The sequence below is a fragment of the Bos javanicus genome, chromosome 20, assembly GCF_032452875.1.
Source record: "Bos javanicus breed banteng chromosome 20, ARS-OSU_banteng_1.0, whole genome shotgun sequence".
NCBI lineage: Eukaryota > Metazoa > Chordata > Mammalia > Artiodactyla > Bovidae > Bos > Bos javanicus.
In genome coordinates, this window is record NC_083887.1 from 56,948,728 (window position 1) to 56,975,986 (window position 27,259).

Genomic DNA, 27,259 nt, shown 5'->3' on the forward strand with positions numbered 1-27,259 from the left:
GATACCTGGATGATGTTGATTGCTATCTTCTGAACTCCAGTACTCTTGCCTGGAAAATCCCATGGATGGAGGAGCCTGGTAGGCTGCAGTCCATGGGGTCGCTAAGAGTCAGACACGACTGAGCAACTTCACTTTCACTTTTCACTTTTATGCATTGGAGAAGGAAATGGCAACCCACTCCAGTGTTCTTGCATAGAGAATCCCAGGGACGGGGGGCTGCTGTCTATGGGGTCGCACAGAATCGGACACAACTGAAGCGACTTTGCAGTAGCAACGGCAGCCTGAGCAACAGTTTAGAGCTTTCACGTAGCCTTCCTGGATGGTCCATGAGATCAGCATTCTAGCTGCATCCTGCTGAAGATGCCACCACTGTGCTGTTTACAGGCAGGGATGGTGAAACCTATTCAGCTCCCAAAAGACCATGCTCTTTCATCTCACGTGGTTTCAAATTCAAGTTGATCTGCTAACTTGAGAAGGAAAAAAAAGACTACAAAAATGGACCTGTGGCTTTAGGAGATAATGTTGCACTCAAGGAAAGGAGGAATCATCATATCCTGGATACAGTCTTGGTTGGTGTGTCCCCAGTCTGAATGTCTGTGGAAGTACTGGGTTGACCAAAAAAGTTCGTCTGGTTTTTTGTACCATCTTACAGAAAAGCCCGAAAGAACTTTTTAGTCAACCCAATATTTTCTTGCCTTCAGTGAACAACTTTGCCCATCTGGTGGTTGTCTTTATGGAACGTGTCTGAATTGCTCTTTGGGCAAAGGGAGCTGTGTTTAGGCAGGGCTCAATGATGGTATGGTATCAGCATCCCCAGCAGAGAGACAGCAACAGGACCTCCCCTCTCCATGAACCACTCCTTCCTGCAACATTAAGGACAACTACTGGTGTATGAGGGGCTTTCCAGGTGGTGCTACTGTTAAAGAACCCACCTGTCAATGCAGGAAACATGAGACATGGGTTTGATCCCTGGGTCAGGAAGATTCCCTGGAGAAGAAAATGGCAACCCACTCCAGTATTCTTGCCTGGAGAATCCCATGGACAGAGGAGCCTGGCAGGCTACATACAGTTCATGGGGTCACAGAGTTGGACATGACTGAAGCGACTAACCATGCTGGTGTGTGAAGCAAAAAGAAGAAAGCATTTGAGCATGGAAAGAGGAAAACCAGTTTTGTTTCACAGACTGTCTGCATGAACATATTCATGTAGTATTTACCTCATCACTAAATATTCCTGCTCCCTTTTCTACTGTCTATTCAGCATTTCTGCAAATTAACTTCTTCCTGAACTAATCATGATTGCCAGCTATTGAACAAAAACACTACTTTTTGATGACTTTTCTGTGAAAATTTAGACCTGGTAGGCGATTTTATTGCAAAAAAAATTCTTTTTCCCTTAAAAATACTAAACTGTTAGGTTTCATGTTGTGGGCTCCTGGATGTCAAACGTCTCGAAGTCTTTAATTCTCAACAAATGTCAATATAAGAAATCATGAACCTCCAGGGCATATGCATCTTATTTACTGCTAACTTTATTCTGGGATCTTGACAAGAATTGTATGCAGCTACCTCGAGTTAATATTTCAAAGCAGTTACTAGTCCTGTTGGTTTATGTGATAGTCCTTAAGCAGCTGAATCAGGGTAAGAAGGAAGTTGAGGATAGCTACTTTTAAAATTGGCATCTCCTAAAATGTTTTTGAGAGTCCCTTGGACTGCAAGGAGATCCAACCAGTCCCTTCTGAAGGAGATCAGCCCTGGGATTTCTTTGGAAGGACTGATGCTGAAGCTGAAACTCCAGTACTTTGGCCACCTCGTGCGAAGAGTTGACTCATTGGAAAAGACTCTGATGCTGTGAGGGATTGGGGGCAGGAGGAGAAGGGGACAACAGAGGATGAGATGGCTGGATGGCATCACTGACTCGATGGACACGAGTCTCAGTGAACTCCAGGAGTTGGTGATGGACAGTGAGGCCTGGCGTGCTGCGATTCATGGGGTTGCAAAGAGTCGGACACGACTGAGAGACTGAACTGAACTGAAAATGTTTTTACTTGCTAAAGATGGAATTTTCCATTCATCTCTCAGTACCTGCTTTCTGCCATACTAATTTCTCTGATCTAAAGGTTTGGGTAGGGAGATATTTGGCATTTCCTTTTTTCCAACCGATTGATAATTCTTCCTTTTCAATCAAGTTGCCATATTCCACTTCTAGGTTTTTTTTTTTTTTTTTTTTTTTTGCTGTACCATCAAAAGGTGGGTTAGGGAACTGAAGATATAAACTGTGAATGTAATGATTTTTACTTACCTGCTAATTTTTAGCCAAAGACAATGAGCTAAGGGGAATGACACAGCCACGGGTGCAACTTTGCCAGCAGCAGCAGTGACCTGACACGCTCTCTATTTCAACAGGAGGCAAGTTTATCCCTCACTCTTGAATTTCCCCATCTGAACATCAGGCTACTCTGGCCAGGGAATTAAATGAGGCTGAACCCGATTACCAACATATTGCTTTATTTCTTGGTGGTAGTAAGTTAAGGCTTTCTAGAGTCATACAGCACGCAGTGATTTGAACATTAGAATTAAAACAACAACAACAATGAGCATTCAATTTAGCAGAGGCAGGAAGGAAGCAATGTTTAAAAACAGGTAAATTTCCTAGTGAGGCTTTTCGCGTGGTCTCTAAAAATCTGCTGAGCTGTTTCCCCAGGAACCACTGTCATAGATTCATACGACAAGGGGAAGTGGAATGGGTGAAGAGCAGACTGGGAGAAAGACCGAAATGGGGAAAGATAGGGCAAGCCAGGTAATCAGTGTGAAGGCTGGCTTTGTCTCAAGTTTGGAAGACAGTGTAGGTGCTATGGTCAAGAGGTGGTGATCAAGATATTTGGAATGGGACACCCCCTCTCTGGTTGTGTGAGCCGTTTTGGATCTTTCCTCTTATTCCAGGAGTATTACATTGGCTCACTTGGAAGATCTCAGTACGAAGGGTTAGGGACGATCCTTTGTGACTTATATTCTGAAGCTCTGAACAGAGTCACAAGTCACACAGCAGGGGAATGCTACCTTCAATCCCTTTCACAGTTCTAAACTTTGTTACCAGATACTATCCCCAGACAAACAATTCCTTTCTCCCTGTGGCACGTGGCATTGACTGCACCTCCAAGTTGCTGACAGTGTTGATTGGAGAGGTGGCCATATATCATGTGATGCCATCTCACTGCTATCTCCTTCTCAAAATAAGACAAAGACATGCAGGGAGCCTAACATGGGAGTGCAGCTGTCAACTGGTGTATAGGCTGGATGTGAAACTGTTCCATGTGCTTAGCTTGGAGACACTAGGCTCTGAGTGTGGAGGGTGGGTCCTCTGAGAACGAAATGAATGAACTGTTTGGAAAGCAAAGGAGGAGGGGTGTTGCCAGAGAATAATTTAAGAGAGGTCATGGGCTTATTAACAAAACTCAATGAAATGACATGAAAACAAGCAATGGGATTGTTGGCATCCTGACTTCGCATGAATGAGGATAGCAAACGGATTTCTATCCAAATAGGACCATTTCACATTTATACTTGGCAACGGCTTTAATGTTGGATATCAAAGTCTTAGCTGGTGGGCCAGCGCCTACATCTTATCACATGTTCCCTCTTCCATTTGTGGGGCACTTTTGAGTGGACAGGATTTAAACTACCTGGAAATCTGCTCTGCATATTTGAGGAAGGACAAGCAGACATCACAGGGGAGGCACACAAGGTGGCAATCTGCACACGTGACACTTACGACTTAACCTCAATGGGCTTCACGTGATGCAGTCTGGATGCCCAAGGAAATAAACAGATGAGAAAACAGAAATGTGATCTGAATGACAAAGAACCGAGGCATCTGTTCCTGCCAGCTGTAGGGCAGATGTGTGCGTGCACGCCACGTGTGCAGCGACAGGGATTTGAAAAACCCTGGAGGACACGTGTTCTCCTGGGCCTCCCTTGTTAATTAAAAATTGTGAGTGTCTTCCTTCCTACTTGGAAACACTCAGAAAGATCAACCTGACTGGGGGAGGTGGGTTTTGCTGTGATTAGGAATTCCATCACCTCCATGCGATGGGGCGATGCCAAAAGCATGTGTGTACAGAAGCCGTCCATCTGGCTGGGCAAGAGAGGATGACCAAGAGACTCACTCATCAAAAGAAACAAACTGAATGACACTCAGATTAGGGAGAAGAACATACAGGAGGTGGGGTTGGCACGCCTCCTGAAAGCAGTCACAGAATAGATATCCTTGGAAGAGGTAGATGCCTCTTGTGCTGCCAAGGAGCTTGGGTTTACTGACATCTCTTGTTCCCTCGATTCTAAAATGGGCATGAAGCTCATCCTTGATTAGATCAGAGGAAGTCCTCTGATTCTGGGCTGGAAGCAGAAGCCCAGAGAAGTCAAATGCTTTGCCCAAGGTCACACAGCTAGTAAGTGGTGGAGCAGGAGTGGGGTGGAACAAGGCAGGTCTCTTCTTTCACCCTGTTAACTGCTGCAAGTGATCCTTTAAAAAGGTTTATAAGTGCTGCATATATAGCAGGTGCTGTGACATTTATTTAACAAGAATTTTGCTTGGGTATGGGATGGGAGAGTGTGGTTTAGGCCAGTCAAGCAGTTTAAAGAGGAGGAGGTGTGGAGAGCAGTATTATTCTGACGATTTGTTGTTACTGTAGGAGAGGGAGGGGTAGGGTTGGAGAGATGGGGTGCAGAACTCTGGGGATGTGGCCAGGAGGAAAGAAACTGAAAAGGGGATGTTCTTAAAGACATTGCAGTCAGCTTTCTGAGGTACATGTTTTTGAGAAGAGACATCACCACCAATGACCTGATTCCCCCTGCAAAAAACCGTTGTCTGGAATAGAAATGGGGCTCCCTCACCCTCCTTTCCTAGCCCTCTGTTGCCCGTGAGAAATTAGAAAGAAGAAAAGCCAGATCCATAAGAAGAACCTTCCTGGAAGAAAGAAGCTGTTCCGAGTGGGTGTCGGTGCTTACATAGGCTGCTCTGAAAACAAAACAAAACAAAACAAAAAAACCAACGTGTTCTGTTCAGGTCTGTACGGTGACAGCGATGGGCGGGAGGCTGTCCCTTCAGAAGAAGGCAGGGTTGGTGTGCTCGATGACGCAGCGCTTGCAGTGGCGTTTCACGAAGCGCAGCGCCTCCACGGACACCTCGCAGTCCTGCACGTTCAGCATCTGCAGGTCAAAGCAGTTGGCTGCCACGATCTGCAGGCCCTGGCCCGTGATGCTCTCGCAAGACTTGAGGCTGAGGCGTTTGAGATTGAAGCAGTTCAGGGCCAGGCACTCCAGGCCCGTGTCAGAGACCAGAGGGCATTTGCCGATGTCCAGGGACTTGAGTTTGGCGCAGTTCTTGGCGAGGTACTCCAGGCCGTGGTCCGTGATGCCCTCGCAGCCCCTGGCATTGAGGTAGCGCAGCTTGCCGCAGTACTTGGCCACGTAGCGGATGCCCACATCGGTGACCCGGCCGCAGTGCGCAATGCTGAGGTACCGCAGGCGGGACTCCAGCTTGGCGATCTCTCGCAGGCCAAAGTCGCTGACGAAGCGGCAGTCGCTGACGCTCAGCTCCTTGATGGAGGTGCAGTAGATCATCAGGTAGCGGAGGCCCTCGTCAGTGAGGCGGACGCAGCGCCGCAGGTACAGGTGGGTCAGCTGCGTGCAGTGGGCCGCGATGGTGTGCAGGCCTTCGTCTTCCAGCACGAAGCAGTCTGTCATGTCCAGGTAGCGGATGGAGATCTGTTTGCCGTGCAAGGGGGACAGTTTAATGGAGGCCTCGCGGGTCAAGCTGATGCAGGTCACCTTGGAGCATCCTAGACGGAGAGACAGAACACACGCTCAGAACGACCTCGGGGAACGGGGAATGGTGGGGGGGCTCCTGAATAGATTCCTACCCCTCTCTGGATTTGGGTCCCTTCCCTTCCTGGCTGCTCAGGAGAGGGAATGCAAGAATGGGCTTTCCGTGTTCATCATTTAACTACTCTGGGCTTAAGAGGCTTTGGGGTTTTAGAATCAGAAAGATAAGGGTTCCAATGGATCTAGATCCATCAATGGTTGGCCTGACGTTTGGGCAAATCGGTCCTTCAAGTAGGTCCTTTGCTTTAAAATAAGGGTGCTCTGCTTCCCTGGAAGGTGGCTGTAAAGAAGACATGAGACTGTGTGTGTAAATATCCCATCCTGGTTCTGGAAAGTTCAGGAAGCTCAGTTCTTACCCTGCAGTGATCTGGTAGCTCTCTGATCCAAAGAAGTGAGATAGGAAATAGAAGGCTGGACCATGACTGCAGTTTGGCAGAAAGAGCACTGGCTTGGGAGTCACAATCCATCTCAGGTCTGCTTTTTATGGTCTGAGGCAGGAGGGTTAAGTTTTCTGAGTCTCAAGACTCTTCTCTGAAATGGGAGTGAGTAGCTGGTATGCCTATAACTCTGGGGATATAATAATGAGGATGCAACCAGGTAATGGATATGGATATACTTTGAAAACCATGGGAAATATATGTCATTAGTCTAACAAAGTGACCGTCTAGGGATTCAGTTCCACCTTCTCTGGTCCAGGAAGAACAAAATCAGGATTATCCTCTATCCCTTCAACCAGTTTGTCCTGCTTTTACCCGCTACGATCTATTTTCACAGCTGCCAGACACATCCTGGAACAGTACTCCTGTCATGCTCAAGGCCATCTCACTACAAGCGTAAAAGCTAACGTCTAAAGGGGGCCTCCAAGGACCTGCACCCCTGGGCCCTTATGCCTTCCCCCTCTTCCAAGCCCACTGGCCTCCTTGCTAGTTCCCAGATGGCTCAGGTGCCTCCCTGCCTCAGCAACTGTGCACTGGACAGGGCCTCCCTGGATAACGCCCTGGGTCACCCCCACTTTCTTAGGCTTCAGAGCAACTGTCCTTTCATAGGACAACTCTTTGTGAGTCATCCTGAATGAACCAGTACCCTCTGCCTGACTCCCATTTATTTTCAGCATTCGTTATCACTTTGAGGCATTATATACCTATTTATTCACTTCTATTCACATTTATTTATGTGTTTGCTGTCCTCATGGAATGTAAGTTCCTGAGAAAAAAGGACTCACACTCTTCACTGCTGTATCCCTCACACCTGGTTCAGAGCTGGTTCTCACTAAGTACCTGTTGAATGAACAAATGAATGAATGATTTATAGAGTGTATACAGTCCCTATATATCAGGGCTTCTCTGATAGCTCAGTTGGTAAAGGATCCGCCTGCAATGCAGGACACCCCAGTTTGATTCCTGGGTCGGGATGATCTGCTGGAGAAGGGATAGGCTACCCACTCCAGTATTCTTGGGCTTCCCTGTGGCTCAGCTGGTAAAGAGTCTGCCTGCAATGCGGGAGACCTGGGTTTGATCCCTGGGTTAGGAAGATCCCCTGGAGAAAGGAAAGGCTACCCACTCCAGTATTCTGGCCTGGAGAATTCCATGGACTGTGTAGTTCATGGCGGTCACAAAGAGTCAGACACAACTGAGTGACTTCACTTTCCTTCACTTTCATGCAGTCTTTTATAGGAAAACCTGATGGGATAATCCAACTTCCAACATTTAAATATCCTCAGGATTGTGATCGAGGCTGAGGTATATCTAACGTTGATAAACCAACTATTTTATAGTTAATTATAATGCCTTTTATTTCTGTTGAAAGATAACGTTTACAAAGTGCTTTTTATAAACATTTGAGAAAACGTTTATTGATTTTCTTCATTCTTTTTTTTTTCACTTGATTCTTCAAACAATCTGTTTTCTAGACAAGGAAATTAGTACTCAGGAAGATATCTTTAGATGCCTCTCTAAACTCCTTTCCCCTAAATATGTGTGGGAATAAATTTTATATGTATATATTTATACCATATATTATATAACTATTATATATTTTATGACATATGAAACACTCATTTCATTATATATTTCAGTTCATTGTGTACTACTATTTAAAATATGTACACAGTCTATTTTAGTATATGAACATACATCATTAATATACATAGCCAAATACATCATATAAATGTAATAATACATATATTTCCTTCCACTACGTAGACTGTACATATACTTTTCATTTTCTCTCTCCTCCACCCAAATCCCTCTGCCGCTCTAAAGCCAGGCGCCTCACCTCCCCGGCTCCGCGCCTTGGCTAATGACGTCATCTCCAAGCCTTCTAAGCAACCACGTGATAGTGTTAATGGGGACTTTCCTCCCACTCCTGGCAGGCTGCCCAGGAAACTCTTATAATATAAAATTCAGGTCCTGGGAATAATGACATTCAGAAGCCATGTGCTACCAAGTCGAAGAATTTCAGGAAGGAGCAAAGCATACACCCCAGCATTGGAGAACAAAGATGTGGCTTGTCAGAGCCTGTGCGCACAACTCCAGGGGGCTCTGTGGTTTTGCAGAAGGTGGTTGGTACCCCTCAACTGTCGCTCTGAACTCTCCCTTTGTTTGAAGTTCTTGTTTTACACTGACTGCAATCCTGCTTATGCTGAATCTGTATGTTCACACCGTGGCTGCCCATCTATCATGACGGTGAAGGCACTTAACGATCACAGGACAACTTTGTTCCTAAACTCTTAGTTCCATTTTCCTATTTAAGAAAGAAATATCCAGTAAAACCTGCTGCATTCCAGGAAGGATACTCTATTCGGTCCAGGGAAACATTTGTCTGCATTTTGAAACCAAACCCCAATTTAATGAAATACTAGCTTAGCTCACTTTTGATGAAGACAAAATCATATCACATTTTGATATGCTTGCATCATTTTAGGTCAATCATTTTAAATTTTAGCTTTAGCCCTTTTATAGATTTGCTAAGTTTGGGTTGAAAATAAACTGATTCATGGTTCAATGGGTAATATCTGTGGGCAGTGGATGCATGTATATATTACAGACTTGCAGAGAACATGAGAAATCATTCCCTTTGAACTTCATTTTTTAAAGATGAGGCATCTCAGATTCAGTGAGATTATATGACTTGTACAGTCAGACTACAGAGAATTTTCCTGATCCAAGACTTCTAATATAGCAGGGATGGTAAGAATTGACTAAGAAATAGCATGCAATTGATGAATTGCATGAGAGATGTATGATAGATGTACCAGCATGAAGTGAATATTTAGACACTGGGGTATCATAAGTCTTGGGAGTGGGGATTCTTGGAAGAGAGAAATAATTTGAATACACAAATATGGAACCCAGGTAGTATAAAGTAATAGCAGGAGCAAATTCAAGGGACAGGAAAGCATGGAGGCAGAGGGGGAGTGAGCAGTATTCACAGGATAAAACACAGGATTTATCCTGTGTGGCAGCTAAGATGGGAATAATCCACTGGGATTGGATCTTGGGGGCCTGTTTTACCATGCAGGATAAGGAGTAGGGATATTACACAACCAGGAGTGGATAGTATGGGTTGAACAAATCTGGGGCTATCTTTAATTAATTCCAGATTTGGTTCAGCTTTCACAAAAATGCTCATTACCACCTTCTCTCATTATTGGGTAATAATACTCTGGGATATAAAAGGATGATATCAACAAAGACCAACTACTGCCTCGTAAGTGTGTTACTGAATAAAACACACATGGGAGAACTTAACATGAATGAACTCATCTAGTCCTCCCAACCGTTTTACTGATGAGGAAGTTTTAGTCACTGCGCTATAGCTTTCCGAGCGCTTGTTCAGAGCAGTCACGAATGACAACTTTGTTTGAACCCTTTAGAAATCAAGATGACTGTTTGGGGCTTTGAAACTCCTCTGTTGAACGAATTACATTATCACAAAATACAGATATAAACTATGCCTCATTTTTTCCCATATAAAACTCATAATGAATTGAGAATACACAAGTACCCAGTTGCAAAACCGAGCAACGCTCTACCTGCTTACACCTGGGAGGATACCCTCAGCTTCCCAGGGGTCAGGCAGGAAAGGCTTTACTTAGGGGATGCTTGCACTGGGCCTCTGGCAATGAGACATCTGTTAAGAAGGTTTTGGGGGAGGTGAAAGGGGGCAGAGGAGGGAATGGCATGCAGGTCAGAGAGGTGCCCACACATCATAGTGTGCACAGGCATGGTGTACTTGGGAAATTCAAATGGTTCCAGGAAACACAGCATTCAGGTTACTAGGGGCAGGGTGAGATTTGAACCTAGAAAGAGCAGTTCATGAGGTGCCATATATGCTTTGCTAAGCAACTTTTTCCCTACATGTCACGAGGAGGGATTGGAGATTTTATGCAGGGAAATGAAGGGTTAGCTTCTCAGTTTGAAAACATTCCTCTGGACCTTGGTTGTGGAGAAGGTGTATGGATGGAGTTGAGGTGGGTGTAAGGCCAGTGATAGGGCAAGCATGCATCCAGGCAGGCAGGCAGAAGAGAGGGGGTGGACTTAACATTCTGGGGGAGTAGAATCACCTGGGCAGGACTCAATTGGTCTCATATAACAGATCAGGAAGGGTAGTAAGGAGGACTCCCAGGTCTCCAAGTATAGGGGAGCCTTTGGAAGCAACTTCACTTGTAATAATCATAAGATTTAAACTTTAAAAATTGGTTAGTTGTAATATATTCTATTGCTGTTTAGAGATGTTATTAATTGTGATGGTTAATTTTATGTGTCAACTTGACTAGGTGACAAAGTGCCAAGATATTTGGCTGAACCTTATTTCTGGGTGTGCCTGTGAGCATTTTTCTGGATAAGATTAACATTTGAACCAGGAGACTCAGGCAGACTGCCCTTCCCAATGCATATGGTTGTTGTCATTCAGTGGCTAAGTCATTCTTTGCCACCCCATGGACTGCAGCATGCCAAGCTTCCCTATCCTTCACTGTCTTCTGGAGCTTGCTCAAACTCATGTCCATTGAATTGGTGATGCCATCCAGCCATCTCATCCTTTGTTGTCCCCTTCTCCTCCTACCTTCACTCTTTCCCAGCCTCAGGGTCTTTACCAATGAGTCAGTTCTTTGCATCAGGTGGCCAAAGTATTGGAGTTTCAGCTTCAGCATCAGTCCTTCCAATTAATATTCAGGACTGATTTTCTTTAGGATTGACTGGTTTGATGTCCTTGCAGGCCAAGGGACTCTCTAGAGTCTTCTCCAACACCACAGTTCAAAAGCATCAATTCTTCAGTGCTGAACTTTCTTTATGGTCCAACTCTCATATTCATACATGACTACTGGAAAAACCATAGCTTTAACTAGACAGATCTTTTCTGGTAAAGTGATGTCTCTGCTTTTTAATACACTGTTTAGTAGGTTTGTCATAGCTTTTCTTCCAAGGATTAAGTGTCTTTTCATGTCATGGCTGCAGGCACCATCTGCAGTGATTTTGAAGCCCAATAAAATAAAGTCTGTCACTATTTCCATCTATTTGTTTTCTCATCTACTTGCCATGAAGTGATGGGACCAGATGCTATGATCTTTGTTTTTTGAATGTTGAGTTTTAAGCCAGCTTTTTCATTCTCCTCTTTCACTTTCATCAAGAGGCTCTTTGGTTCCTCTTCGCTTTCTGCCATAAGGGTAGTATCATCTGCATATCTGAGGTTATTGATATTTCTCCGGGCAATGTTGATTCCAGATTGTGCTTCATCCAGCCTGGCATTTTGCATGATGTACTTTGCATATAAGTTAAATAAGCAGGGTGACAATATACAGTGTGAACATACTCCTTTCCTATTTTGGGACCAGTCCCTTATTCCATGTCCAGTTCTAACTGTTGCTTCTTGACCTGCAAACACATTTCTCAAGAGGCAGGTAATCTCTTTACACACACACACACACACACACATATATATATGCACACACACATATATATGGGACATATATATATATATAACTGGGACATACATATAAAACACCTAATATATATATAACTGTCCCATATATATATACATATATATATACACACACACACATACATACACTATTGCTTCTATTTCTCTGGAGAACTGTGTTGTCTAGTCACTCAGTTGTGTCTGACTCTTTGCAACCCCATAGAGTGTTGCTCTCCAGACTCCTCTGTCCATTGGACTCTCCAGGCAAGAATATTGGAATGTGTTGCCATTTCCTTTTCCAGAGGATCTTCCCAACCCAGGGATTGAACCCGAGTCTAATATGCATGAGCAGGCATATTCTTTACCACTGAGTCACCAGCTAAGCCCTAGAGAACCATGACTAAACATTAATAAAAGGTAATACGTGATAATGAATAAATGCTAGAGCTAGTTATAGTAACTTTCAGTGACTTTTAAAGATAACTTTCAAGGCAGGCATGCTAGGGATGGGAGGGGCAGTTTCACGTTCTCTGGGGGAGTTAAGCTCTAGACAGCCAAGCTCTATACTCAGTGGCAAGTATATTGCCACTGGAGGGCACCGTTCGGAGGTGGTGACACAAATCACCCTTATGAGTTGTTGGGTATTTGGAGTTCATCTACCTGAAAATACCCACCACCATTCCTGACAATATTTAGAATTCTGTGCTCTTAGTGAGTTAGAGATTCCCCCGTTTACACAGTCTTTATTTACACAGATATCCAGGTCAGGTTGATAGGGAGAAGCTTAATACATAACGGTTAGCACAGGGGCCAAGCAGGGTCCACTCACTCAGGCTAGAAGCCCGGAAACTTCCATCCCCAAACAGCACAGGCACTTTCTATATTTCCGAATCTCAAAAGAAGCCCAAAGACAAAATACAATTACTTGCAGCCTGTCCTGAGGGTGCACAGGGGAGCCCCTTTAACAAAGATGGGGATTCCAAAACAGTGTCATTTTCTAATCTAAGAAAAATAAAAGAAAATGAGGTGTTTATAAAAGAGGCCCACAGGATTCAGAACCTTTGAATGTTAAAGAATCCAATCCCTTAGTCCCCACACCCCTGTTTTTTTTTTTTTTTTTTAAAGAAGAGGAAAGACATCTAGGGAAAGCTGTGAACTGTCCCAAATCACAGACTTTTGAAGCTAGTTCCCACCGCATCATAATGCTTTCTCTTTCCAGAATTCCTTGGGGGAGGAAATGTAAGAAAACCTCTTCGTTTCCTGCTTCTTTATGCCAACAGCTGCTCACGACTAACTGAACATACGGTTTCCATGGCTTTGTGCTGGAGCCAACTCAAGGAGGGGAGCAGGGAAAGAATGTACGAGAAATAATTGACTGTCATCGGAAATATTTTCAGATGTCGGTTTTCAAAAGAGAGAGTGAGCTCCGAGAGCTGACTTTTACCTCAGGTTTTGTTAGAGGATATCATTTACCTCAGATGCTGGTAAATCCCCAACTCTATTTCTTGGCCTGTTCAGTGGTTTTTACTTTCGACCCCTCCCCAACAGTCCCTGAGGTTGTGGCTCTCGCTGCTCATTTCTTTAACTCCCAGTTGCATCTCACACACTCCAGCCTCTCAAATGTGTGTCTTTTGACTGGGTAGCAGATGAGATAAAGAAAGGCTGTTAGTCTGGCTGGATCCACGTCTGGCGCCTCAGTGCGAGTCTGGGCTTTAATTCTTCCTGCCTGTGAGAGGTTTGAAAGCAAAGCAGCCATGCTGGGAATTCCTTCATTTTAAAAAAAGAACTAAAGGGTTTCCCTCATAGCTCAGTTGGTAAAGAATCTGCCTGCAATGCAGGAGACCCTGGTTCGATTCCTGGGTCGGGAAGATCTGCTGGAGAAGGGAAAGGCTACCCACTCCAGTATTCTTGGGCTTCCCTTGTGGCTCAGCTGGTAAAGAATCCACCTGCATTGCAGGAGACTTGGGTTCGATCCTTGGGTTGGGAAGATCCCCTGGAGAAGGGAAAGGCTACCCACTCCAGTATTCTGGCCTGGAGAATTCTATGGACTGTATAAATCCATGGAGTTGCAAAGAGGAGGACACGACTGAGCAACTTTCACTTCACTTTCAAAGGCTTCACTTGGTGGGCCCTACCCTGTACTCTGTAATTAAGAATACTGCTTGATGGCAGAGGCCAACACAATACTGTGAAATGATTTTCCTTCAATTAAAAATAAATAAGTTTGGGAAATAAAAAGAATATTGCTTGAGAAAAGACGCAAAAGCAACCCAAGGCTGAGGAGGGTAGGAGTGTAATATGAGGAGACCCTGAGCCATGATGGATTTTTCCCAGTGTCTGCAAAATTTCCAGCCATGGTGACCACTGGCCACAGCACAGAATCAGCTTAAACACAGCTCTTAGGCTCCATGCGACAGTGACCAGTGGATGTCAGGGCAGTTTCTAAACTACTTCGGTTTCAGCTAGAGAGCTGGCTCTCATGTATCTGTGATTAGATACTTAGTTCCCATTATCCATGATTTGTGCTGCCCTGCTGGCTCAGTAGGAGACCCAGCTTCAATCCCTGGGTCGGGAAGATCCCCTGGAAAAGGGAACAGCAACTCACTCCAGTATTCTTGCTTGGAGAATTCCAAGGACAGAGGAGCCTGGTGGGCTACAGTCCAGGGGATCTCAAAAAGTCAGATATGACTGAGCGACTAACACCACCACCACCTATCTATGGTTGCTCTGAAATTACTTTGAGAATTATGGGGAGGAAAGACACACTTGACAGTCACACTAACTTGTGGGACTTGCCTAGCTGCTCCAGTGGTTAAGACTTTACCTTCCAAAGCAGGTTCTATCCCTGGTCAGGGAGCTAAGCTCTCACATGCTTCTTGGGCAAGAAACCAAAACATAAATCAGAAGCTATATTGTAACAAATTCAATAAAGACTTTTTAAAAGGTCCACATCAAGAAATAAAAAAGGCACACTAACTTGAATTGCCAGACATAAGATGCCTCTAAGTCCTCTAAGAAGTTGACATCATTTGACAAAAGGGATACCTCTGGCTCCCAGAATCATGGTTCCATAAAGACAGTTTTATAGGAAGAAGAGTCACCCTGCTGAGCCCTGAATATCACAAAGGGGGACCCTTCCCAAGTGTCAGCGTCCTCTCCTGCTTTGGGAGGATGCACTGGGAAGGGCCCACGGATGGCCACGTACCTGACACATCAAGGTGCTCCAGGTTGGGACAGAGGGACACCACGTCGAAGACTGCCTCGTTGGAGATGTTGTAGCAGCCGGAGACTTCCAGCCGCCGGAGCTCCGGGCAGCACTGGGCAATGGTGTAAAGACCTCGGTCCGTGAGCCGCCTGCAGCCACTGACACTGACGGTTTCCAGCATGAGACAGACGTTGGGTGTGTCCTGACAGAGTCTGCGGGTGAGCACCTTGAGGGCGCGGTCCACGTTGATGGTCTCGCCCGTCAGGCGGATAGTCCTCCAGAGGCGCGGGTCCCAGGCCAGGTTGTACCAGCGGCGGCACACGCGCGCGCAGCGGCACAGCTGGTTGGTGGGCAGGAAGGAGAAGACCTGCACCATGGCGTGGTCCGGGAGCCGCTCGATGCTGGCCTGCTCCTTCTGGGGCCTGGAGGCCAGCCGGATGAGCGGGTGGGTGAGGCGGGTCGGGGGCGGGGAGTGGACCATGGCCACCGTCTCCCCGGTGATGGAGGACGAGGAGGTGGACGAGCCCCTTCCATTCTGAAATCCCGGTAGGTTGGGTGGACATATCAGGGCTGGGCTGGGCGTGCTCAGTGTGCGCATGCTCAGGTCGGAGTCTGGCAAAGGACAGAGAACAAAGGGTTAAGGATGGACGGGGCGGAGTGGCGGGGGTGGGGGCGGGGGAGGCCGGGAAGGAGGCAGGGAGGTGGCACCCTGTCCACTGACATCCTTCCTGGGCAGACGCCGGCTCAATCTGTCTCATTGGAAGCAGGAGCCCACGCAAGTTTTCCCCATTAAGAAAAGGGCTAATTCTTCACTATCTCCCCAGGGGTGGGCAAACTATCTCTAAAGGGTCAGATAAGAAATAGTGGAAGCACTGCAGGCCATCTGGGTTCCATCCCTGTTGCAATTACTCAGTCCTGCTGTTTTAGTGCAAAAGCTGCCATAAACAACACGAAAACAAGCCCAGCCATCCTGGCTATTTTTCCATAAAACTTGTTCTGTAAAAACAGATCAGCTGATTTGGCCCCAGGGTTATAGTTTTCTGACCTCTGATCTACATTAACGGTGATTATCTAAAGGGCACAACTCCAAAGTTTTATTATTTCTATACTGGGAGAAGAAAGCTCATATATTGTGAACACAAACTGATTTATTTTGGTTAGGCAGATGCTTACGCTTCATTTATAAAGGAGAGGAATGCATTTTAAAGGAGAAGACTAGCCAGTGGGGAGAGAGCATTAGCTATCTTTGCCCTCACCTGCCCCCTAGTGTCCAGCCCCCCATCTTATGATAATGGTACCCCAAACTCTGTGATCTGGGTTCTGGAGAGCCACCCTGCTTCCTTCCCCTGTCAGACTAGTCACTTCAGATGGTATTTGCAGTCCTTGAATATCTGTTGCAATATTTATTTTTCTTTCTTATCAATAATTCCTCACTTTGCATTTGAATAATGTGACTTTTTTTTCTGTTCCTTGGAACCAAAAAGGTCACTTGATGAAGAAGTAAATGGTTTTTAAATTTATGAGGGATTGAGAGACCTTTAGAATGCTGCTTTAAGAAGTCTGCTCATTTCATATCCCTCCCCTAACCTTGATATATATATATATGGAAGAATTTATTCTTGCCCTATATAAATGTTTGTATGTTATACATTTTACATATATAGATGGATAGATTTATTTAGGAAGACATTTATTCTTTCTAAATATGTTTATATATTTCATACACACATGTGAATATATATATATATATACACACACACATGCACACACACATATATTGTATATACATATATATATATATATATATATAGAGAGAGAGAGAGAGAGAGAGTTTACCTCCAAAATACACAATTCTTTACCTGTGAAATAAGTGAATTGGTCTAGATAATTTCTAAGTCACTTTCAGCTCTAATTATAGCTCTAAAGACTTAAACAAAAATTTTATCCTTGTGTGCTTTTTCACATTTTGTATCTTGGGAATTTTCATTCAAACACTTGTCTTTTCAAAGAACTCCCAGTAATAACACATAGAACTTCTGACACAGGACATCTCTGCTGTGTATTTGTAGTTTTCTCATTGATAGATTTTTTCTATGTTTTCTTTTAAATTTACTTCTCTGTGGCCTAACACTGAAGATGCCCTACACAGGTCACCACTTTTCTCCTGGAGCATCTTTGAATTATTGTCTGCCCCTCCCTCAGCCCCATACACTTACAGACACACCTTGTCTGCCTCTTGAAGTATGAAACCTTTTGTGACTGAGTGCAACTGCCACCCCCTCTAAGAATAGTTGGGCTTCCAATGGCACCCCACTCCAGTACTCTTGCCTGGAAAATCCCATGGATGGAGGAGCCTGGAAGGCTGCAGTCCATGGGGTCACTGACGGTCAGACACGACTGAGCGACTTCACTTTCACTTTTCACTTTCATGCATTGGAGAAGGAAATGGCAACCCACTACTGTATTCTTGCCTGGAGAATCCGAGGGACAGGGGAGCCTGGTGGGCTGCTGTCTATGGGGTCGCACAGAGTCGGACACGACTGAAGTAACTTAGCAGCAGCAGCATAGCTCAGTTGGTGAAGAATCTGCCTGCAATGCAGGAGACCCCAGTTTGATTCCTGGGTCTGGAAAATCCGATGGAGAAGGGATAGCCTACCCACTCCTATATTCTTGGGCTTCCCTTGGGGCTCAACTGGTAAAGAATCCTCCTACAATGTGGGGGACCTGGGTTCGATCCCTGGGTTGGGAAGATCCCCTGGAGAAGGGAAAGGCTACCCTTTCACAGAATGCCACTCCAGTATTCTGGCCTGGAGAATTCCATGGACTTTACAGTCCATGGGGTGGCAAAGAGTCTGACATGACTGAGCGACTTTCACTTCACTAATAGTTCCTTTCTGTCTTTGAGATAAAATGAATTCCTTCCCTTTTGAAATCCCCACCCTTCCTTATACAGGCAAGTGTGAATTTATCTTTCCCTATTGCTTGATTGTATTATTTTTCTCACTTTTGCATTTCTCCCTATACCCCCATATCCTTTGTCATGTGATTCTGCAGTCTTCCTAGGCAGAGTATATTTCTTCAGTCCAGTGATGTGGGCTTTGGCCATGTGACTTGCTTTGGTTAGCAGATCTTAGGGGATGTGATTTGCCCAAAGCCATTTGTGTGGTTGGGCTTGCCCACCTGTTTCTATCATCACCCTGGGAAGAACATCCTCAGTTGGTCCACTGACCTTAGAATGACGAGAAGCCCATCACCTCATCAGATGAGCAGACAGAAGTGGCTCCAACCTGCAGCTTAGAGCCAAGCTCAACCAAAAGCTTAGAGCCAAGCTCAACCAAACCTGGCTGGAGTCAACAAATGCCCAAGTGAACAACAGATGTGTGAGCTGGAATACTGAGGTTTGGGGTGATTTGTAATACAGCACCCCCATGGAAACAGATGATGGATACAACTTCTACTACACTAAAAACCCCTTTGAGACAAGGATTGAACGCTCTTCTTCCTTGCGTCCTGGCGGTGCCTGACATGGTTTATGGTAGAAGTGCTTCTGTGTGTGCTCGGTCGTGTTGGACTCTTTTGAGACCTCATGGACTGTAGCCCTCCAGGCTCCTCTGTCCATGGGATTAGTTTCCAGGCAAGAATACTAGAGTGGGTTGCTGTGCCCTCCTCCAGGGGATCTTTCAGACCCAGGGGTTGAACCTGAGCCTCCTGCATTGGCAAGCAGATTCTTTACCACTATGATACCAGGGAAGCCTTATGGTACATAAGGCTGGGATTTGAAAGGAAGCATTTATATGTTTAATATCTAGCTTGGCATGTACTTTTCTATCCCAGCTGGTATACATACTGCATTTTAAATCATTCATAAGAAAAAAAAATATGCACTTCTGTCTTTTGTAATCAGCTAAAATAAACAGTACATCTTTAAGGAAAACCTTAAGTGTAAACCGATTAAGGGTTTGAAAACTGCCATCCAAGCTACCACAGTACTAACCATTATTACATGAACTCCTAGAATTGCCTCTAAAGTTACCATTTTTCTTAGGAGGTTGAACAACTTCTTTTGGATCAGGGAGGAGGGACAATCTTAGGTTTTCAGCTCTGACATTTTAGCAGCTGTGGAGGCTCTGAAATCTCTCTCCTGCCTGCCTCTGGTCCGTTCATCTTAAAAGAGAAAGACGCTTAACTGTTCTGCGGAGACCTGTGTAGTTTGATTTGGGCCCTGGAGGAATGGACTCTTCTTATGGCGGGGGTGGAGGTAGATTCCTGTGTCTATAATGGATTCACTTTTCATCATTCTTTTATATTCCCAGCACTGGATCACAGGAACACATACAGATTGCCTAGCTCTGCTCTTAGTATTTTTTTTTTTTCTTTCTCTTCTTTGCCAATAATCATGCCCTGGTATTAATGGAGTCCACACTCATAAAGTGATGGCAGTCTGGCACCCCTGTGGGAAACATTCTGCCCTGGGAGACTCTGGAGCACAGTAATGGCTCTCCACTCCAGCTCTTAGCAGCAGGACTCTCAGCAGTAATTCAGGACAGCAGTGCACTGGGGGCTAAGCAGGGGAGCCTAGGAGATTTCAGCCAGGAGAGCTGGATGTCTCCTTTTGCCAGAGCACGCACCAGGATTCTCTTGAGTTCTTTGTGCTCATTCTGTGTGCATGCCTAGTCGCTTCAATCATGTCCGACTCTTTGTGACCCCATGGACTGTAGCCCACCGGGCTCCTCTGTCCATGGGATTCTCCAGGCAAGAGTACTAGAGAGGGTTGCCATGCCCTGTTCCAGGGGATCTTCCTGACCCAGGGATCGAACTCATGTCTCCTGCATTGCAGGCAGATTCTTTACCGCTGAGCCACCAGAGAAGCTTATTCTACAGTAGGTCAAAAACCCTCCGAGAATTTCTGAAAGGATACAGTCTGTTGTAATTGAATGAACTGCACTCGATAATTAGAAAAAGGATGAAGAATGACGAGTAATGCTATGGTCTAAATGTTGCTAGCTGTCTCACATTCGTGTGCTGAGTGAATGTTAACTCCCGAAGTGATGGTAGGATGGAGGGTGGGGACTTTGGGAAGTGATTAGGTCTTGAGAGTTGAACCTTCGTGAACGGGCTCAGTGCCCTCATAAAACAGACCCCAGGAACTGGCTCTCACTTCCGCCCCGTGAGGTGACGGTGAGGAGGCAGACTTATGAGGAAGTGGGCCGCTAGCAGATACTCAATCTGCCAGCATCTTGATCTGGGACTTCTAGAACAGTGAGAAATACATTTTTCTTCCTTATAAGCCACCCAGTCTGCGGTATTTTTCTACAGACAAATAACAACTAGAGATGTTCATGCCCAGATGTTGTCACAAAGTATCTTTTCTTGATATTTTATGTCTCTCTCTCTCTATATATATATATATATAGGGAAATATAAATATATAAATATTTTTTCATTGCACATATGCTCACATACACACATAAACACATTTTTAATTTGGAAATAAATGTTATTATGGATAAAATACACATAGTTGCCACAGAGTTTCTCTTCCCCTTGGGGACTCAGAGCCATTTATTGCCACAAGGTATGATGTATAATAACAGGAAGTAGTTTTTCCTTACAGAATGATCAACAGTCCCAGAGTATAAATGCACGTGTGCCAGGAAAGGAGAGTATGGCTTCAGATTCAAAACAAGGACCATTTCTATTACCAAGTGGTGTACTCCATGTGCACACAGCCTGGCAGGAGGACCTAGTGCTCTCTTTGCACGTGATTTTTTTCTCCTTTGTCACTTTCAGAGCACTGGCTGCTAAATGGACAACGGCAAGAGCTTCTATTTTTTCTGATACAGATTAGAAACAAGGATGTTGATATTTGATCCCTGGACATACACTCGAGAGGAAATGATCAAAGACAAATATTAAGATGATAGAGAGAAGCAATTTGGAACCCTTCTCCTGGCCTTAGATGACACTGCAAGACAAACAGAAGCAAGAAGAAAGCTGACTTTATTTGAACTCAGAATATAAATTCAGACTATTTTGTAGGAATGAACATATTTTCATATCTGAATACCTACTCCAAGTGAATTTCTACCTATCTGATGTCTTGAGGGCAAAATCAACCCACTTATCTTAGCAGTAAGATGGTCCCATTGGGCTATGACACAGAATAACTGAGAGGGTATTATCGCCACTTTTAATACACTGTATACTTTCTTATCCATTTATATAAATTAGCCATTATGTTACATCTTTCTTTAGTGTGCCCCCTAGGCAAATGGTGAGATGTATGAATAACATATGGAAGAACTCTTCCCTGAGACGCATTATTTTGAGAAGCAAAAGTAGCACTTGCAAAAACTGCCTGTGCTCAGCTGCTACATTGTCTCTGATTCTTTGCCACCTCATGGACTATAGCCTCCCAGGCTCCTCTGTTCCTGGGATTTTCCAGGCCAGAATCCTGGAGTGGGATGCTATTTCCTTCTCCAGAAGATCTTCCCAACCCAGGGATCAAACCTGAGTCTCCTGCATTGGCAGACAGATTCTTTACCACTAAGCCACCAGGGAAGCCCTTGCAAAAAGTACTAAGTGAAATATACATTTCCAAAAGCTTCTGTCAAGAGTCAAATCTATGATAACTGGAAATGGGCATCATGATGAAATGGCACAGAGTAGCTTGTTTGGAGCCTCCCTTCCCTGTTGCTTCTGTGGTATCCACATTGCCATGAGATGCAGGTATCACCCACACAGTGTTCTTGGCAAGGATCACTGCAAACCGGCATATGCAACGGCCACTAGTATCAATTAATTAAAGATCAAATGTCCCCTGAAATACCAGGACAAGGAATGCCCAAACTCTTAGGAGATAAATACATCTTCTTAACATCTGAAAAATTTCCAGAATGTAAAAAGGAGGTGGCTTTTTTAAATTTACCAAATGGCTATTTACTCTGCTGACATTCTTTGAGCAAACTTTTTTAAATAATAAGTACACAAATTGATAGGGAACTCAGTTAAAAGTATACTCAATGAATTACTTCATGGTAGGTAAGATGGATGGGTGAATGGAAGAAAGAATGGACAAACAGACAAAGGTACAAAATGAAAACATAAAATCTGCAGAAAGGGCATGTTTGGTTACATATAAATATGTAAATGTTAAAGAAGTCGTTAATCATGAATATGTAAGACTCTAAGAAAGACAGAGATGAACACATGTAAATGTCATGAAAGCAGAATGGGGTAATTTATGGAGAAATAAGCAAACCATTTATTTGCAATAGGACATTATTTTGTGACCTATCTGTTTTTCCTAATGATATCAAGAAGCTGGAAATATTCCCCAAATTGATATATGACAAAAAAACACCTACCACGGATGTCTGCAGGAAAATATACAGAATAAACTGCAAGGGATACATAGCGATAGACATTGGGTATTCAAATTCAGTAGTCTGGGCTGCTGCAGAGTCTTGGATTACAGATTTACAGGCAGGAAAGAAAGTGACAATTCATTTACTCATTGGATCATTTAACATGCTGCTGCTGCTAAGTCACTTCAGTCGTGTCTGACTCTGTGCGACCCCATAGATGGCAGCCCAACAGGCTCCCCCGTCCCTGGAATTCTCCAGGCAAGAACACTGGAGTGGGTTGCCATTTCCTTCTCCAATGCATGAAAGTGAAAAGTGAAAGTGAAGTCACTCAGTCGTGTCCGACCCTCAGGGACCCCATGGACTGCAGCCTTCCAGGCTCCTCCGTCCATGGGGTTTTCCAGGCAAGAGTACTGGAGTGGGGTGCCACATGGTTACTATTGTCTGAGAGCCTGGTGGGGTCTGGAAGGGAGGAGTTTTTGCATTTGACTAAATTATAAAGTGGGCTTCCCAGGTGGCACTAGTGGTAAAGAATCAGCCTGCCAATGTAGGAGACATTAAGAGACATGGGTTCTATCCCTGGATGGGGAAGATCGCCTGGAGGAGGACATGGATCCCCACTCAAGTATTCTTGTCTGGAGAATCCCATGGACAGAGGAGCCTGGCAGGCTCCATAGGGTCCATAGGATTGCACAGAGTCAGACCCAACTGAAGCGACTTAGCACAGAGGCACGAAGATTATAAAGGAAATATTCCTGACCCACCACCTTTCTGCACTACAGCCCCATTCAAGTACTTCCACAGCAAAGACCCCGCCCTTTTCCAAAAGCTTGTAGCCTTTAGGGAGAAAGAAAAAAAGACTCTCTATTGAGAATGTGTCTGCATCACACAAAATCCAGGCTGAGAAGGAGAGCAAAGTAGGTCCAAGTCTGAAAAAAATATCAGTTTTCAGAAGTCTAAGGTAAGGACAATGAAAATATAAAATCTCCCAATAATTTGAATGAAAGACTTTTTAATTTGAATTAAAGAATATGTTTAGTAAAAACTTTTGAATTTTCTCAAAATGAGGCTAATTTTCATTTCCTACAATGGAGATCCTAGGTCAAATAAATGTAGTTATATTTTTTATATTGATATTTTCATCTGTTGTCTAAAATAAGAGTGAATTCTTTAAAGTTTAAGAATTTGTTGCTCCATTATTAATTTAAAATATTTCCAAGTATGTGATATATGTGTGAATGATATGTTTTATGCTCTTAAATATGTAAAGAATACCCAAAAGTATAGCTGTCTTTTTCTGAGGGGAAAAAAACCCTATGAACTTTCCTACTCATGGTTGCAAACGTCCTGGAAATTCTGCCTCTTTGGTAATTATAACACAGTATCAAAAATATTCAAGGCATCTCATGCACACATGCTTATTAGACACATTTTCTTCTAACGAGATAGCTGCTTGTTCTGTACAAGTTTTTATTTTCAAACCACTGCTGTTTACACTCTAGGAAGTCATATTTACATTACATTGGCCTTTCAAAGTCAAAATTTACAAAGCTACTCTGCATTTTCCCCCTGTGATTACCAAAACTTTTGTGCAAGATGCTTTCCATTATAAGTTGTCTTTCTACTCCAGAATTCTTGCCATAAAAAGCAAAGTTTCTTTTCTTAGCTTAAACTCAAGCTTAAAAAAATAGATCCATAAAACCTAGCTTGTGAAAAAAAAATACAATCTAAGGGATCTTTTTCTTCTTGTTTCATTTCAAAATATTTTCTTTTAATGTGGTTCACATCATATCCACACCCTAAAATTTATTTAAGGTATTGGTTGCTATGAGGCGGAAATTTATATAGACAAGGTTAACCTTGCATTTTACCCAGAAGTTACCTTTAGGACTCAAGGGTTCTTGCTCGGAGGTCATCCAGAAGGCGGCACCCTCAAGCGGGTGTACATGCTAAGTCACTCAGTCATGTCCGACTCTGTGTGACGCCCATGGACTGTGGCCCGCCAGGCTCCTCTGTCCAGGGATTCTCTAGGCATGAATACTGGAGTGGGTTGCCATGCCCTCCTCCAGGGGAGCTCCCCTACCCAGAGATGGAACCCACGTCTCCCGTGTCTCCTGCACTGGCAGACACGTTCTTCACCACTAGCGCCACCTGGGAAGCCCATGGCACCCTCAAGATCAGATTAAAGCTAGGGCATTTTTTTTTTTTTTAATGGTACAGATGAACTTATTTGCAGGGTAGGAATAGAGATGCAGATGTAGGGAATGCACATGTAGACGCAGGGTGTAGGGGGATGAATTGAGAGGTTGGGATTGATGTTTGTGCACACGCATGTGTAAAATAGACAGCTAGTGCGAACTTGCTTTACCTGCTGTATAGCGCAGGGAGCTCAGCCCAGTGCTCTGTGATAACCTAAATGGATAGGGTGGGTGGGGGCGGGGGGGTCCAAGAGGGAGGGGATATGTGTATACATATAACTGACTTACTTGGTTGTACAGCAGAAACTACCACAGCATTATAGAGCAAATATACCCCAATTTGAAATAAAACATAAGAAGAATAAAAGGGTAAGATTTCTGTCCAAGAACAAAACTCTGCTTTGTTGGTCACCTGGATCAGTTCTCTTAAGGGCAGAGCTTGGTGACTGGTCCCTGAAATCTTGACAAGGATGTCAAGGGTCCTCTCATATCATAAGATGGAGTCTAGTCCAATGCCTGGCTCTATTTTTATGCCTAAAATAGATTCTAAAAAATTCTAAACACCAGTTCTTCAATTTATCCAGTTTTTGACTCACACTGATTTGAATATGGATTGTGTTTTATCCTTTAGTTCTTCTAAAAGGGAAGAGTCATGCAGCTAAAGAAGCCTTTAACCCATGTTGCCCTAAAAGACATAAATATAATGGATGAGATGTACAGAAGCACAAGCTGAAATCAAGATTGCCGGGAGAAGTATCAATGACCTCAGATATGCAGACGACACCACCCTTATGGCAGAAAGTGAAGAGGAGCTAAAAAGCCTCTTGATGAAAGTGAGAGAGGAGAGTGAAAAAGTTGGCTTAAAGCTCAACATTCAGAAAACAAAGATCATGGCATCTGGTCCCATCACTTCATGGCAAATAGATGGAGAAACAGTGGAAAGAGTGGCTGACTTTATTTTTTTGGGCTCCAAAATCACTGCAGATGGTGACTGCAGCCATGAAATTAAAAGACGCTTACTCATTAGAAAGAAAGTTATGACAAACATAGACAGCATATTAAAAAGCAGAGTCATTACTTTGCCAACAAAGGTCCGTCTAGTCAAGGCTATGGTTTTTCCAGTGGTCATGTATGGATGTGAGAGTTGGACTGTGAAGAAAGCTGAGCGCTGAAGAATTGATGCTTTTGAACTGTGGTGTTGGAGAAGACTCTTGAGAGTCCCTTGGACTGCAAGGAGATCCAACCAGTCCATCCTAAAGGAGATCAGTCCTGGGTGTTCATTGGAAGGACTGATGTTGAAGATGAAACTCCAGTACTTTGGCCACCTGATGGGAAGAGCTGAGTCATCTGAAAAGACCCTGATGCTGGGAAGGATTGAGGTCAGGAGAAGAAGGGGATGATAGAAGATTAGATGGTTGGATGGCATCACCGACTCAATGGACATGAGTTTGGGTGAACTATGGGAGTTGGTGATGGACAGAGAGGCCTGGCGTGCTGCAGTTCATAGGGTCGCAGAGTTGGACACAACTGAGCGACTGAACTGAACTGAACTGATGTACAGAATGGCATCTCAGGAATCTATAGTGCAGGTTGATTCACTTTCAATGCTGAATATCTAGAAAGGATCTTTTAGATAATTTATGCCCAATGAAACTTCAAGTGACCTTAGATACTATGTCAGAGTCCTGGATTATAATTCACAGCCTCCTTATGGTTTTATTTTGTGTTGAAACAATGACGTCTTAGTATTTTTGAAAGTCTGCAAAATAGCAAAGGGGGATAACCTTATACTAGTTATTCTTTAATGGAAATTAGGATGGTTCACCCTGAGGGAAAGTACCACTGTTAGATACTATCCTTTTCAAAAGGTGAGGCTATAATCTCCTTAGGGTAGAGCATGTTTAGAACCTCTTTAAATATGTGTTAATCTTCCTTTTTAATTAAAAGAAAGATTCATATTGAAAGTCTTTGATAGCCAGCATTATTTAGCTAGCATTTAATAACATTGTAATGTTTTTAAACATTAAATTTACATTTAAATGTTTAAACAATAAACATTTAAACTGTTCACTGTAATTTATTTTAATTTAAAAATCATTTAATTTTGACAAGTGATACTGGTCTTTCCAGGAAGATAATGTAGTATTTGGCTTTAAATAATTTAAATTTACTTCTAAAAATATTAAGTGAATAGTAGTACAGATGATGAGGAGATACAGCAAAAACCATGAAGGCATTTGTAAATGTCTTAAGTTTAGGAAATGCTGTTATGGCAGAAAGAGCACTGAACTTGGATGAACTTGGATTCCTGCCTCTGCTCTACTCTGTGCAGTTGCATCGTCTGAGACAAGTGGCTGCAACTCCCGGGGCCACTGGCCTCCTCTTGTGGAAATTAGAAATAATTCCACCCACTTTACAGAGTAGTTAGATGGAGTCGATGAAAGGTGATATTGTTATCAGTAGACGCATTGGACAAAAATGATAGTCTCTACTGAGGACTTCCTGGGGAGACATTCTGGGCCCTCCAGCTGTGAGGGCTATGTTTTGAGGACTGTATGCTTCTGGATTTCCTGGTATATTCCCATCTTCACAAATTCCTTATTGTTGCTGCCATAAACTTTTGAAATGTCTTTCACATCAGTGGGGTGAGGGGGCGGGGATGTGAATGTAGCCTTATTTGGAAATGGAGAC

At 43.9% G+C, this 27,259-nt stretch overlaps 1 protein-coding gene across 1 annotated transcript in view; it reads right to left on the reverse strand.

Annotated features, from left to right (window-relative positions):
* Positions 1–2,490: 2,490 nt before the first annotated feature.
* The window catches only part of FBXL7 (F-box and leucine rich repeat protein 7), a 470,690-nt gene continuing 445,921 nt past the window's right edge, over positions 2,491–27,259 (reverse strand). Inside the window, exons 3-4 of the mRNA XM_061393850.1 lie at positions 15,007–15,618; positions 2,491–5,839 (exon numbers count right to left, since the gene is read on the reverse strand). Of these exons, the coding sequence (XP_061249834.1) occupies positions 5,103–5,839; positions 15,007–15,618 (1,349 nt within the window). The 3' untranslated portion in view covers positions 2,491–5,102. The remainder of the gene's footprint in view (positions 5,840–15,006; positions 15,619–27,259) is intronic.